A 15,951-nucleotide genomic window follows, 5' to 3' on the forward strand; every position below is an offset into this window, starting at 1 on the left:
CTGTTTGATCTCACTGCTTCACTTCCACTATGTTATTCCAGCCACATACGTGTCCTACAAGAGATACTGACTGAGATACAGACTCGCAGCAGAGATTAGAGGTTGAGAATCATGTTGTAGTTACAGAATGTTTCCCCAGATGTTGTCATATAAAAAGTATCATCCAAAGTAAAGGACATAGTTAAACTTTACACATTCAGTAGTCAGTGATGGAAAAAGTACCCAATTGTCATACTTGAGTAAAAGTAAAAATACCTTAAGAAAATGGCTCAAGTAGAAGTGAAAGACACACAATAAAATTCTATTTAAATTCTATTTAAGTAAAAGTATTTTGGTTGAAATACACTTAAGTATCTAAAGTAAATCTAAATGCAAAAATATACTTAAGTAACAAAAGTACATTTTCAAATTGCTTATATTTAGCAAATCAGACGGCACAATTTTCTTGTTGTAAATTGTTTATGGCTAGCCAGTGGCACACTCCAACACCCAGACATCATTTACAAATAAAGCATTTGTGTTTAGTGAGTCCGCCAGATCAGAGACAGTAGAGATGACCATTCAAAATGTAACTAGTACTTTTGTGTGTCTGGAAAAATGTATGGAGTAAAAAGTACATTATTTTCTTTAGGAATGTAGTAAAAGTTGTCAAAAATATAAATAGTAAAGTTAAGTACAGATACCCCGAAAAACTACTTAATTAGGTAGTACTTTAAAGTATTTTTTACTTAAGTACTTTACACCACTGTCAGTAGTCCACCATCCCATTGGGGTAGTTGGAGCAATTGTGATAAACAAAAGAAGGAACGGAGACTTGACTTCAACTAACAATTTTCTCATTTCACCACCATCTTCCTCTAATACTTTCAGCATGTTCAAATCAATCAAATCAAATTTTATTTGTCACATACACATGGTTAGCAGATGTTAATGCGAGTGTAGCGAAATGCTTGTGCTTCTAGTTCCGACAATGCAGTAATAACGAACAAGTAATCTAACTAACAATTCCAAAAAAAACTACTGTCTTATAACACAGTGTAAGGGGATAAAGAATATGTACATAAGGATATATGAATGAGTGATGGTACAGAGCAGCATAGGCAAGATACAGTAGATGATATCGAGTACAGTATATACATATGAGATAAGTATGTAAACCAAGTGGCATAGTTAAAGTGGCTAGTGATACATGTATTACATAAGGATGCAGTAGATGATATAGAGTACAGTATCAACGTATGCATATGAGATGAATAATGTAGGGTAAGTAACATTATATAAGGTTGCATTGTTTAAAGTGGCTAGTGATATATTTACATCATTTCCCATCGATTCCCATGATTAAAGTGGCTGGAGTAGAGTCAGTGTCATTGACAGTGTGTTGGCAGTAGCCACTCAATGTTAGTGGTGGCTGTTTAACAGTCTGATGGCCTTGAGATAGAAGCTGTTTTTCAGTCTCTCGGTCCCAGCTTTGATGCACCTGTACTGACCTCGCCTTCTGGATGACAGCGGGGTGAACAGGCAGTGGCTCGGGTGGTTGATGTCCTTGATGATCTTTATGGCCTTCCTGTAGCATCGGGTGGTGTAGGTGTCCTGGAGGGCAGGTAGTTTGCCCCCGGTGATGCGTTGTGCAGACCTCACTACCCTCTGGAGAGCCTTACGGTTGAGGGCGGTGCAGTTGCCATACCAGGCGGTGATACAGCCCGCCAGGATGATCTCGATTGTGCATCTGTAGAAGTTTGTGAGTGCTTTTGGTGACAAGCCGAATTTCTTCAGCCTCCTGAGGTTGAAGAGGCGCTGCTGCGCCTTCCTCACGATGCTGTCTGTGTGAGTGGACCAATTCAGTTTGTCTGTGATGTGTATGCCGAGGAACTTAAAACTTGCTACCCTCTCCACTACTGTTCCATCGATGTGGATGGGGGTGTTCCCTCTGCTGTTTCCTGAAGTCCACAATCATCTCCTTAGTTTTGTTGACGTTGAGTGTGAGGTTATTTTCCTGACACCACACTCCGAGGGCCCTCACCTCCTCCCTGTAGGCCGTCTCGTCGTTGTTGGTAATCAAGCCTACCACTGTTGTGTCGTCCGCAAACTTGATGATTGAGTTGGAGGCGTGCATGGCCACGCAGTCGTGGGTGAACAGGGAGTACAGGAGAGGGCTCAGAACGCACCCTTGTGGGGCCCCAGTGTTGAGGATCAGCGGGGAGGAGATGTTGTTGCCTACCCTCACCACCTGGGGCGGCCCGTCAGGAAGTCCAGTACCCAGTTGCACAGGGCGGTGTCGAGACCCAGGGTCTCGAGCTTGATGACGAGCTTGGAGGGTACTATGGTGTTGAATGCCGAGCTGTAGTCGATGAACAGCATTCTCACATAGGTATTCCTCTTGTCCAGATGGGTTAGGGAAGTGTGCAGTGTGGTTGAGATTGCATCGTCTGTGGACCTATTTGGGCGGTAAGCAAATTGGAGTGGGTCAAGGGTGTCAGGTAGGGTGGAGGTGATGTGGTCCTTGACTAGTCTCTCAAAGCACTTCATGATGACGGATGTGAGTGCTACGGGGCGGTAGTCGTTTAGCTCAGTTACCTTAGCTTTCTTGGGAACAGGAACAATGGTGGCCCTCTTGAAGCATGTGGGAACAACAGACTGGTATAGGGATTGATTGAATATGTCCGTAAACACACCGGCCAGCTGGTCTGCGCATGCTCTGAGGGCGCGGCTGGGGATGCCGTCTGGGCCTGCAGCCTTGCGAGGGTTAACACGTTTAAATGTCTTACTCACTTCGGCTGCAGTGAAGGAGAGACCGCATGTTTCCGTTGCAGGCCGTGTCAGTGGCACTGTATTGTCCTCAAAGCGGGCAAAAAGTTATTTAGTCTGCCTGGGAGCAAGACATCCTGGTCCGTGACTGGGCTGGGTTTCTTCCTGTAGTCCGTGATTGACTGTAGACCCTGCCACATGCCTCTTGTGTCTGAGCCGTTGAATTGAGATTCTACTTTGTCTCTGTACTGGCGCTTAGCTTGTTTGATAGCCTTGCGGAGGGAATAGCTGCACTGTTTGTATTCAGTCATGTTACCAGACACCTTGCCCTGATTAAAAGCAGTGGTTCGTGCCTTCAGTTTCACACGAATGCTGCCATCAATCCACGGTTTCTGGTTAGGGAATGTTTTAATCGTTGCTATGGGAACGACATCTTCAACGCACGTTCTAATGAACTCGCACACCGTATCAGCGTATTCGTCAATGTTGTTGTCTGACGCAATACGAAACATCTCCCAGTCCACGTGAAGCAGTCTTGGAGTGTGGAGTCAGCTTGGTCGGACCAGCGTTGGACAGACCTCAGCGTGGGAGCTTCTTGTTTTAGTTTCTGTCTGTAGGCAGGGATCAACAAAATGGAGTCGTGGTCAGCTTTTCCGAAAGGGGGGCGGGGCAGGGCCTTATATGCGTCGCGGAAGTTAGAGTAACAATGATCCAGGGTCTTTCCACCCCTGGTTGCGCAATCGATATGCTGATAAAATTCAGGGAGTCTTGTTTTCAGATTAGCCTTGTTAAAATCCCCAGCTACAATGAATGCAGCCTCCGGATAAATCGTTTCCAGTTTGCAGAGAGTTAAATAAAGTTCGTTCAGAGCCATCGATGTGTCTGCTTGGGGGGGGATATATACGGCTGTGATTATAGTCGAAGAGAATTCTCTTGGTAGATAATGCGGTCTACATTTGATTGTGAGGAATTCTAAATCAGGTGAACAGAAGGATTTGAGTTCCTGTATGTTTCTTTCATCACACCATGTCACGTTGGCCATAAGGCATACGCCCCCGCCCGTCTTCTTACCAGAAAGATGTTTGTTTCTGTCGGCGCGATGCGTGGAGAAACCCGCTGGCTGCACCGCTTCGGATTGCGTCTCTCCAGTTAGCCATGTTTCCGTGAAGCAGAGAACGTTAGTCTCTGATGTCCCTCTGGAATGCTACCCTTGCTCGGATTTCATCAACCTTGTTGTCAAGAGACTGGACATTGGCAAGAAGAATGCTAGGGAGTGGTGCACGATGTGCCCGTCTCCGGAGTCTGACCAGAAGACCGCTTCGTTTCCCTCTTTTTCTGAGTCGTTTTTTTTTTTTTTTTGGTCGCTGCATGTGATCCACTCGGTTACACTGGTTGTAAGGCAGAACACAGGATCCGCATCGCGAAAAACATATTCTTGGTCGTACTGATGGTGAGTTGACGCTGATCTTATATTCAGTAGTTCTTCTCGGCTGTATGTAATGAAACCTAAGATGACCTGGGGTACTAGTGTAAGAAATAACACGTAAAAAAACAAAAAACTGCATAGTTTCCTAGGAACGCGAAGCGAGGCGGCCATCTCTGTCGGCGCCGGAAGTCTCCTTTAGAGTCACAGTAAAGCCTGGGTTGTGGCTAGAAAACATGCTCATGGCTTTGTTTACCTTGTACGCCAGGAAAACATTCAGTTGACTCACTATGGCACCAAGTTTGTGCTCCCCTTATTCTCTTCTCCTAGAGTCACATGGATTTCTTTCTCCCCATGAGGACAGGGATGTTATGACAGACAGTTTAGGCTCAGACAGGAAGTCATCTGGGGCGAATCCTGAAAGATGGCCCTCCCCTCTCTCCAGAGTTTCTGGGCCCTGAAGACTGGCTTCAAACGTGTACTGATCAGCCCTGTTAAGACAGATAGATGTACATGGGAAATGAACCTGGCTTCAAAGGGAACAGCACTGGGATGAGAGCGAGAGATATCAAGAGGCGGAAATAGAGAGAGGTAGAGAGAGAGAATACGTAAAAAAAATGTCATTGTCGCAGTTGAAGAAGAGATACAACAGCTGGGGTTGTTCTCCATTATCCCCTTGTGTTATCCGCTAGTTATATCTATGATTTGTGTGCGTGCTTGTGTGTCTGTCTGGATGTAAGTCTCCCTGGATAAGAGCATCTGCTAAATTACAAAAATGTAAAACATTTAAATGTCTGTTTGTCTTGGTGGTATGTATGTGTTCTTGTGTCACAAATAATGATTCTGTCAGCATATGTGCTAAGATGACTGACAGAGACGCTGATTGTGTTAAACAGGCCTTTGATATGGTCCGGGGGATATCTGTGACTGCTTGCTCTGCCACCTTATGGTTTAATATCACATTTTGCAACGTATCTCCTTCTCCCAGAATAAATCAACTGAGGATGTTCTGACTCAAAATACCCCTTACAGATAAAAGCTAAAACACTTCTATTCTTCTCTGAGACACCTTGCCTCTGTATAGGGAAATATATGTATGTGCTGTGTACTGTGTAATTCAATCACATAGGCTACATAGAGTGACAATAACACACTAGGTGGTCTACTGTGATAGATGTGTCCAGCGAGGATTTGAAAACACTGAAGAAGGAAAAAAAGGTTCTTAAATGGTTCTTCATCAGCTCTTAAGGTTCCTTGTAGAACTCTTGACTGATAAAGAGCCTTTGAGTTAAGTGGGGGTTCTTGACATGGCATCTACTGTTCTTCAGAATTCTAAAAGGTTGAAATTTATGGAAGCCTGCAGATGTGTCCCTTTCATAGCATGTTCTTTGCTCATCAGTCAACATGCTCTGATTGATATGCATTACAATCTTCTGCATAAATATCCAAACGTTTTTTTCTTCTAATAAAAAAATGCATGCTACTCATTGATATGTTTGAAAATAGTTGCTATAATGAAATCTGGTATACTGAAGCTTGCCATATACTGTACAGTAGATGCATGGAAAGCCATGATTTCTCCTTGAGACATCAAATTGATGTTGAAAGCCCAGCAAAATGCTTTAACTGATTTATTTAATCTGCCTTTGAACTCATAATGCTATTCCAAGTCGCAGGTGTAGTACAACGTAGCATATCGTTGCTTGACTCCAAAACACCTGTCGTCTTTCTTTTATACGACATGACTAAAAACGGTGGATACGTGGTTTATGTCCTGCTCTCATCTGATCCTCTGAGGTAAATTGCAGCATAGTTACATCATCATCTGATGGAACATTTTGGTGAGTATCAAAGTTGGCTAGATTTGTCTAGCGTAATTTATTATAATTTATTTTAAACCATATTCCTAAATGTCAGTGATTTGTCAGTGAACAGTATAGCTATTACCAAACTGATCTGACTTGGCAGAGCACAGTAAGGTAGATAAAGTAATAACACAGACACAATGTTAAACCTGTAGTTATTAGTTAACGTTAGTTAGCTATCTAGTTACCAGTATCTTTGGTTATATCTACTAACGTTAGCTGTCTACAAGCTAGACAGTATTGCTTCTTTGGTTTACAGGGAACTCTCACACATGGTGCAGTTAGCTAGCTAGCTATTTAGCACCATGCACCATGTGATGTTAGCTAGCTAGGTACATTATCTAAGTTAGATATCTACCAAGCTTGGAATGCTCGAACCAAGTCAGATCACACAAGTATCTCTGGCCTAGTCAGATGAGTTAGCTAGCTAGCTTGGGTTTTCCAAGTTAGCTAGAAAACAAACATGTCAGTAATATCATCATGTGAGGTGTTAGTTGTTTGAACCAAAACCTATCACTCGCTAAATACGAACAGTGACTTGCTAATGTTAGTAGAACACAGTGGTGTACAGCAAACTTGTATGCCTGGTGTAGCTAGCATCATGCATGATATTAGCTATAACATATTAAGCTGACAATATTGGGGAAGGGACACAATTTAATGAAATATTAGATAGATGGTAATCTTGGTGATTGTTGTTTCACATGTGAATCAGTTATTCATAAGTGGGTTGTCCGTTTAATTATCTTTTCACTTTTTAGTCAGCAATGCCATGCCTGTATTATGGGCCAATGAGCACCTCATGCTGGCAGTGAGAAATGTAGCTAGTAGTGTTGCCAAACAGTGCCCCTTACTGCCAGTAAAAAAATAATAGCATATTTAATGGGTATTTTGTTTAAGTAACTATATATTAATTTATCTCATTTAGTTAATGAAAACAATAAATTAAAAAAGAATGAAGGTACAGAATGTATTTACAATATATATGATGGAATTAACTCTTAGAAAGTCACACAATTTGACATATTTGTCTGGTATTTTGAGGACCTATTTAGTTGATCTCATTTAGTTCATGAATAAAATACAATAGATTAATTAATTTACAGAATGTGTGGACATCATGGATTTACATAATTTATGGTTTATTCTCTCTCTCTTCTCTCTCTCTAGCTGCTGGAAGAGATGACAGCACTCATGCACAAGGACCTGGACAAGCTACTGATAACCAATCTGCCTAAAATGGCAGTCAACGTAGTTGAGAAGGCCCCAAAGAGTCCCCCGAAGATGTCATGTGCCCAGTTGTTAGATGGCTGCCGAACAGAGGTGGAGAAAGTAGGTCTGTGGTTTTATATTGTTACACTTAAAGTTCAGTATAAAGTGGGCAGCTGCTAGGGGGGTCCACTGATTTTTCAATGGTGCCTGGCAGGCTAGATGGCACAACAGTGGATGCTTATTCACACTTGAGCAGGGAATGTTAAAGCAATGCTCAATAACAATATAGGAGGTGTGATGAATTAAGATGTTTAATTCTGTCTTTCAGGCCATATGGTCAATAGAGCTATATTCCTGCTGCCATATATCTTCAAAGAGGATCAGCACAGTTTTGGAACACTCATTACTCTTTTGTAAGCCATTAGTGCAGTGCTCTACGATTAGATTATTGTTCACTTCTTAGATTATACTGTACATCTATTATTGAACAATGACTTTGTTTTAAATTGTACTTTGAAATAAATGGAAATTATACTTTGTTGGAAATTGTACTTTGAGTTTGAAATGAAATGGTACTTCGTTTGAAATTGTACATTCTACTTTGTTTTGTGGTTGGTTGTATAATAAACTATTGGTACATTTGAGATTTGTTTAGTCATGATTGATTATTATTTCAATACAGTTTAAATAATTAATGTATTTTAATGAAAATTCCCAAAGAACCACCATATGAGAGAACCATTGGAGAACCAAATGTTTAGAGATCTACGTAGAACCATCAATGCTGTACTTCAAAGGGTTGGGTTATGGTTCATTTATAAACATTTATGCTGTTTCCTTGTGTAACCAATAATGGATCTTTGTAGAACCTTTAATGCTGGATCCTTGTGAAACTAATAATGGATCTTTGGAGCTTTAGCATTTGTTTGTTTGTTGGTAGGGCTCTTTAAAGAACCATCCCATTTATGGTTCTTCAGTGATCAAAAAAAAAGTCCAATATGGCATCGCTATCAAGAACCCTATTTGGTTCCAACTTGCACCTTTATTGTTGATGCATTTATTGTGTTGGGATAATGTGATGTCTACCCAATTCACACACGATAACGTACACACAGAATGTGAGCAACACGCACGTGTCCCACAATGGCTCAGTAACAACCTTGGCTGTTCTGTACAATTTCTGTGCATGTGTGTCTGTCTTTGTTTGTCCGCCTGCGTGTGTGTGTAGCCTGTTATTTGAATGAGTATTAGGTACGTCCATTATGAGCAGTCTTAGCTAACAGGTGTGTGCTGGACAAGAACATCTGGGCTGAAATGTGTTATCGCTGGCCATTTAATGAAGTTTTCCTCTCTTCCTCCCGTCCAGGTGGGCAGGCAATAACATTTGACAGAAGATGCGACGGGGGCCTTGTCTCTTCAGATGGCTGGGGATAAGCATGGCGCTCCTCTCTCTGACCACCTACAGCTGGGCCCAGAAAACAGAAGGTACAGTAGATGGACAGGCCTTAACGGGATGTGTGAAGTTGGGTATTATGACAGCAAATCAATCAATTTCCATTGTAAAATTGACAATTAAGTGTCCATTCTATTCTATTATATAGAATATTATATGTGCTGAGTGAAAACATGCATACTGTTTAAGGTAGACCTTTTCACTGGAGTGTATGCCTGTGAGCTTTTTCGAAAAGCATAATAACAAAGAATCCAGAGATTGGCTGGTAAGATGAGGGGGTCAGGACAAATGGCCAGGACAAATTGTCTGAGTTAAGCCAGGGGGCCGAGGGAGAGCAGAGCGGTAGCTAATTACTTTCTTGGATGGATGTATAGATATTCTCTATGATACTTAATCACGGTGCACTCACAGTAAGCTCCCTAGTGTCAAGCCTTTCCCTCGTCATCAATATGACTCAAAAGGCATTATGTTAAATATTTATACATCCCTCATTACTGTCAGTACAGTTGAATTAGCTGGAGAAGAGGGTGCTCCTTGTAGTTTAATGTACTGTACAGTGAAAATATATACTTTGTAACACTCCATTAAAATGTTTCTGAGACAGTCAGTAAATTCTGAACTGTAAAGTACAATAACTAAAGACATAACCATACTTGACTTCCCCAGTGTGATACTGTTTCTAACTTGTCCCAAAGATTTTTTATTTTATTTAACTAGGCAAGTCCGTTAAGAATAAATTCTTATTTACAATGACGACCTACTGGGGAACAGTGGGTTAACGGCCTTGTTCAGGAGCAGAATGACAGATTTTTACCTTGTTAGCTCAGGGATTCAAACCAGCAACCTTTCAGTTACAGGCCCAACACTCTAACCACTAGGCTAACCTGCCGCCCCAGGATATGTCACTTTATTTTAAGAAGTGTCCTTATTTCCTTCCTTTCTCCCTTTCTCCCTTTCTCCCTTTCTCCCTTTCTCCCTTTCTCCCTTTCTCCCTCCCTCCCTCCCCCTCCCTCCCTCCCTCCCTCCCTCCCTCCCTCCCTCCCTCCCTCCCTCCCTCCCTCCCTCCCTCCCTCCCTCCCTCCCTCCCTCCCTCCCTCCCTCCCTCCCTACTGTATTACTAAAGTATGATAATTGTACAAAAATGGAATGGAGTGCCTCCTCAAGGTGAAAGCAAAGCATTGTGGGTTCCTTGTGGAAACTGTATAGATGCATAAACAGCCAAGAATCTGCCGCTGTTGAGTGAGGAGAGTACTGGCCTAAAATATCATAGTTTTTATTACCCCTGGAATATGGATTTATTTGTACCGTTTTACAGTTTCTGTAAAGTTAGTCTGCTTTTAATGCATGGCTTACCTTGGAGAAACCACTGAAGGTAATGCCTTCAAAGCTGCAATCTTTCACAGTTTTATAGAGTTTTGGCTGGCACGCACATCAGCTCATTAATTAGCTCCTGTCACCTTGGGGGGGAAGTGAGTTCCTGCTTAAATAAGTCTTTTTTTTCAGAGCCTATGTGTGTCTGTGTGTGAGTGCATGTTGGAGTGTTTGTTTTGTCTGTATGCACTTAAGTGTGTTATGCGCATATGTGTTTGTGTGTGTGCAGTCGTGGCCTGTAATTTGAATGAGTGTTTGTATTACGTACGCCCATGTGTATGTTTGTGCTTTTCTTGCATCCACATGTTGAGCAGGCTTAGCAGAAGCCTGGTTGGCCTTCGCCTAAACAAACAAACAACAACAAAAGAATTATCTTCTGACCACATTCAATCTCTTTGTGGGTAATTGAGTCTAGGTCTGACAATTTTACATATTTCCACTCCATTGTCAAGCATGTAATTTGATGCAACATGAAAGTTGATGGAAGAGTGTGGTAGCTAATGTTATTTTGAACTAGTGCTTTAGAACCGGTATCCTCAGTCAGAGTTGTTGCACTTAAACTTACATCTCTTATGTATCTACTCCATATGGATGTAAGTGACCAGACTGGCACATGATTATATATTTCCTGTACTTGTCCTCCTCGCCTCTGTATTTATCTCACGGTACGGTGACCTGCTCCTGTATCAGTGGAGCTTCAGCCCACTGATTATAACTGGGAATGCAGCCTATAATTTGAATGAATACAGACGGGATAATTACACAGGGAGCAGGTAGGAATTAGAGGTAGTTAGAACAATCACAAGTGAGAGTTGATTGGATCACTGCGTGGAAACACGGACGCTTGTTGAAGCATGAGAGGGAACAGTGTCTGTGATGTGTTTATGAGAATGTGTGCATTCATGTGTGTGTGTGTGTGTGTGTGTGCGTGAGTGTGTTCCCAACTGTGCATGTGCGTGCTTATTTTTTCAGTGTCACCTTGGTTTGAGCGGGCCTTCTTAGGCCATTTCCAACCATAAATCTCCCTGTCTATAGTCTCACTGTCTGTTTGTTGTCTGTTTGTCAGCATTCAAGGGTACAACAAGGTTGTTACAGTATACAAAAAACATGCAACAATAATTTATATATCGAAGCATGGAAATGACATGAAAACACCAATTAAAGATAAGAGAATAGTTATCGCACAGCTCTTTGTTTCTCTTTCCGCCTTTCTACAGTATGTGTCCCATCCTCATGTTTCTTTCATCCTCTCTTTCCTAGAGCTCTTTCTTCACCTTCTCATCTCCACTTTGCCTCATATGCTTTAACTGTCTTACATCTCTGACAGTCAGTCTGAATACTGTGAGTCTGGCTGAACAGTGTGGCATGGCGCTATGCAATGCAGTATTCCCATCATGCATATCCCCTATCTGTCCATCCACTGTCTGTCTCTATGAGGATCAGCGATCAGCAGGCCCCATAGCTTAGGAAAGGATCATGAAAGGTCAAGCCTCAATCTGGATGACAACGCACAAACCTTTCTCATACCTCTCTCTACCTCTCAATACAATCACTCAAAATCTCCTGATGTTTAGTATGTGTGTGTGTGTGTGTGTGTGTGTGTGTGTGTGTGTGTGTGTGTGTGTGTGTGTGTGTGTGTACATGGACTTATTTCTGTGGTAATACACTGTACTAATGACAAGCGGCTATTATCTTTGAAGGGTTTCATCACTAGTATGTTTATTATGTCTCTCTTGAGGCTTTGATGGTTGCCCTATTCTCATTAAATAATTGTGTGTGTATGTTGACAGCCATCCCAGCTAACCAAAATTGGTTCTGTGAAAGTTCTCAAAACATTAATTTGGTTGCAGCAAATGTTATCATAATACAAAAACTGTCTGGTTGTACTTATGATTATACAATGTTTGTACAAAACCTTTGCCTGATGTTGCAAGAACCTTTCCAGAACTTTACTCTCACATTTTGTTTCTGGCAGTATGTTCTAAAACCATTACTGGTACATTGTGTTATTTGATTACCTGGACACCTAAAGTTAGATAAATCCTTTATTAGAACTTAATGGGGAATCTTAGCTAATATTCTGGGAATATTAATGGTTTGCTGGGATGTGTCCTCTCCTCAGACTCCATCTAACCTTCTCTCTCATCCCCTTCCTTTCTCTCTCTCTCGCTCTCTCTCTCTCTCTCCCCTCCCTTGTCTCTGTCTGAAATGGTTTCTCTATTTTGGGGATTGTTTGATTAGAGGCCAGATGCGCAGACTCTGTCTAGCAGTAGCAGCCTCTAGCTGTGGGGGCAGTGGAGCGGCTGTGTGGATGTATGTTTTAATCTGGCAGCCAGCAGGCTGTAATCAGGCTCGGTGTGGCCCAGGAGGATGGGGGTTTGCTGGGCTTGGCTGAGCCTGAACTTGGCCTCTCTTGGAGCTCAACTGGTCCATGTGCAGGATCAACTCTGAGCAGTTCAATGGGAGTGTGATTGCAACACTCGAAGCAATGTCCCTTTTAACATCGATCTAGCTTTTTTCCCTCAAGTGAAGGAGAATGGTTGTATATGATCTGAGTAATGCTCTCTGTAACTGTTTTCTAAACCCACCTGAGGACCTGTAAGGTAAAGAATCTGTCGATGTGCCCTTCAGCAAGGCACTTAACCCTAATGGCTGCTGTAAGTCACGCTGGATACGAGCGTCTGCTAAATGAGTCAAATGGAAATGTGGTATAAAAGGGTGAATCTGCAGTTAAAACAATAAAGCGGGAACCCCACCACTTCTTTGGTAAACAGCTATGGGATGGGGCTGGAGAAATGTAAACACTCTCAAATTCATATAAATTGAGGCAGGCAACACTGAACAATCAGTGAGAGCACCAGCTTTTCCGGTTGACTGTGTGATCACGCTCTCCGTAGCCGATGTGAGACCTTTAATCCTTAAGAGTCTATTGATACACCTGTGCGCAAATCTACTGTGCCTTCAAAAGGTATTCATACCCATTGACTTATTCCACATTTTGTTGTTACAGCCCTAATTCAAAATTGATTAAATATGCATTTTTCTCACCCATCTACTCACAATACCCCATAATGACAAAGTGAAAACACGTTTTTAGACATTTCTGTAAAATGTATTTAAAATGAAATCCAGAAATATCTAATTTACATAAGTATTCACACCCTTGAGTAAATACTTTGTAGAAGCGCTGTTGGCGCTTCTTTCTGGGTAAGTCTTTCTGGGTATGTCTCTAAGAGCTTTCCACACCTGGCTTGTACAGCATTTGCCCATTATTCTTTAAAAAATTATTCAGACTCTGTCAAATTGGTTGTTGGTCATTGCTGGACAATCATTTTAAGGTCTTGCATAGATTTTCAAGTAGATTTAAGTCCATACTATAACTCGACCACTCGGGAACATTCACTGTCTTCTTGGTAAGCAACTCTAGTGTAGGTTTGGCCTTGTGTTTTAGGTTATTGTCCTGCTGAAAGGTAAATTAATCTCCCAGTGTCTGGTGGAAAGCAGACTGAACCAGGTTTTCCTTTGGGATTTTAGCTGTGCTTAGCTATATCGTTATTTTTTTATCCTGAAAAACACCCCAGTCCTTAACGATGACAAGCATACTCATAACATAATGCAGCCACCACTATGCTTGAAAATATGGAGAGTGGCTCTACCTGATGCTGTCTTTAGAGCTCACAGTGAATAAGGTGAGCGGTAGCTGCCTGAGCTACACTGCATTCGGAAAATATTCAGACCCCTTAACTTTTTCCACATTTTTTTCATTTCCGATTCTGTTATTTTAAAATTTATTTAATTTTTTTTTAATCATCAATATACACACAATAACCCATCAATATTCCCACCCATCGTATTTGGGGAGTTTCTCCCAATCTTCTCTGCAGATCCTCTCAAGCTCTGTCAGGTTGGATGGGGAGCGTCGCTGCACAGCTATTTTCAGGTCTCTCCAGTTATGTTCGATCAGGTTCAAGCCTGGGCTATAGCTGAGCCACTCAAAGACATTCAGAGACTTGTCCCGAAGCCACTCCTGCATTGTCTTGGCTGTGTGCTTAGGGTCGTTGTCCTGTTGGAATGTGAATCTTCGCCTAAGCACTCTGGAGCAGGTTTTCTTCAAGGATCTCTCTGTAATTTGCTCCGCTCATCTTTCCCTCGATCCTAACAAACAACCCCAGAGCATGATGGTCTGAGTCCTTTAGGGGCCTTTTGGCAAACTCCAAACTCCAAATGTTATTTGTTTTGTCCACATGGTTAGCAGATGTTAATGCAAGTGTAGCGAAATGCTTGTTCTTCTTGTTCCGACAATGCAGTAATAACCAACGAGTAATCTAACCTAACAATTCCACAACAACTAACTTATACCCACAATGTAAAGGAATGAAAGAATATGTACATAAAATATATGAATGAGTGATGATACAGAACGGCATAGGCAATATGCAGTAGATGGTATCGAGTACAGTATATACATATGAGATGAGAAATGTAGGTTATGTAAAAATATAAAAGTGGCATTGTTTAAAGTGGCTAATGATACATGTATTACATCAAGATGGCAAGATGCAGTAGATGGTATAGAGTACAGTGTATATACGTATACTTATGTAATTATTTGTAATATATTTGCAAAAAAAAAGTAAACCTGTTTTTGCTTTGTCGTTATGGGGTATTGTGTGTTTAACAAATTACGGAAAAAGGGAAGGGGTCTGAATACTTTACGAATGCACCATATATCTATCATGAAAAAAATCCAGCACTGCTATAGTGCAGTTTCTTTTGTTTTTACTGTTTTGTGGTTGCCATTGCCGTGACCTCCCTGTAACGCTTGTCGTTGCATGAAGAAGGAGTGGACCAAAGCGCAGCGTGGTACGTGTTCATGATAATTTATTTAAACTGAGCACTGAGACAAAATAACAAAATGGAACAAAACTAAACAGTTCTGTCTGGTGCAGACACAAAACAGAAAACAACTACCCACAAAAAACAGGTGGGAAAAGGCTACCTAAGTATGGTTCCCAATCAGAGACAACGATAGACAGCTGTCCCTGATTGAGAACCATACCCGGCCAAAACAAAGAAATACAAAACATAGAAAAATGAACATAGAATGCCCACCCAAATCACACCCTGACCAAACCAAAATAGAGACATAAAAAGCTCTCTAAGGTCAGGGCGTGACACTCCCATTAAAATAAATATTCAGTCATTTTGAATGTTATATTGTTTTTGTTCATCTCTGAGCAATGTTCTATCGATTCCTGGGGTTATTTTATGTTTTCATGTGTATCTGATATTATTGCCGTTCAAGCAGGCAGAAATTCAGCCAGTAAGATATAGCTTAGCAATAAAGCTGCTCTCACTACACTGGAAGTTATTAGGAATCCGAATTTTAGATAGAAAAAAACATCTGTCATACAGTATATGTCAGATTTCAATACTGGCTGATGTCATAACGGCTTCTCTTGAATGAACCATTGATCATATTTTTTGTGATATTCCTACCTCGAGAAATGTGCACGTTAACAGAGGGTCCACCACATTTTTCCTATTTGTTTTTCTCTTCAGTCCAGGCTGCATTGCATGGTGCTGTTGAATGGCTGTTGCAAATGTCAAATTCCACTCAATCCGCATGTTGAACATGGTGAAATTGTTGACTCCTAAATTGATAGTGTAGTTTGTTTAGTGCAGTTTGTTTACAGTTAACTAACTACTTCACATGCTGATATTGACTTTGGTATTATTGTGTGTAGCTACGTTTGCTAGATAACTACCTAGCTAGCCGGCCAGCCCACAGAGAGACCATTGCATTGTGGGTTTTGTAGTTGACTTGAGCTGCAACAGATTTCCACAACGATCTTCACATTTGCCACCAACCTTATGAT

The 15,951-nt window shown here is 41.5% G+C and overlaps 1 protein-coding gene across 5 annotated transcripts in view; it reads left to right on the top strand.

Moving 5' to 3' along the window:
* LOC112253027 (protocadherin-15) overlaps positions 1-15,951 on the top strand; it is a 285,586-nt gene that overhangs the window by 37,591 nt on the left and 232,044 nt on the right. For all 5 annotated transcript variants that reach the window (XM_042323590.1, XM_042323591.1, XM_024424885.2 and 2 more), the window contains exon 2: positions 8,615-8,733. In XM_042323590.1, coding sequence (XP_042179524.1) covers positions 8,643-8,733 — 91 coding nt within the window. In that variant the 5' untranslated portion in view covers positions 8,615-8,642. The remainder of the gene's footprint in view (positions 1-8,614; positions 8,734-15,951) is intronic.

Source organism: Oncorhynchus tshawytscha, linkage group LG06 (assembly GCF_018296145.1).
Source record: "Oncorhynchus tshawytscha isolate Ot180627B linkage group LG06, Otsh_v2.0, whole genome shotgun sequence".
In the NCBI taxonomy this organism is placed as follows: Eukaryota; Metazoa; Chordata; class Actinopteri; order Salmoniformes; family Salmonidae; genus Oncorhynchus; species Oncorhynchus tshawytscha.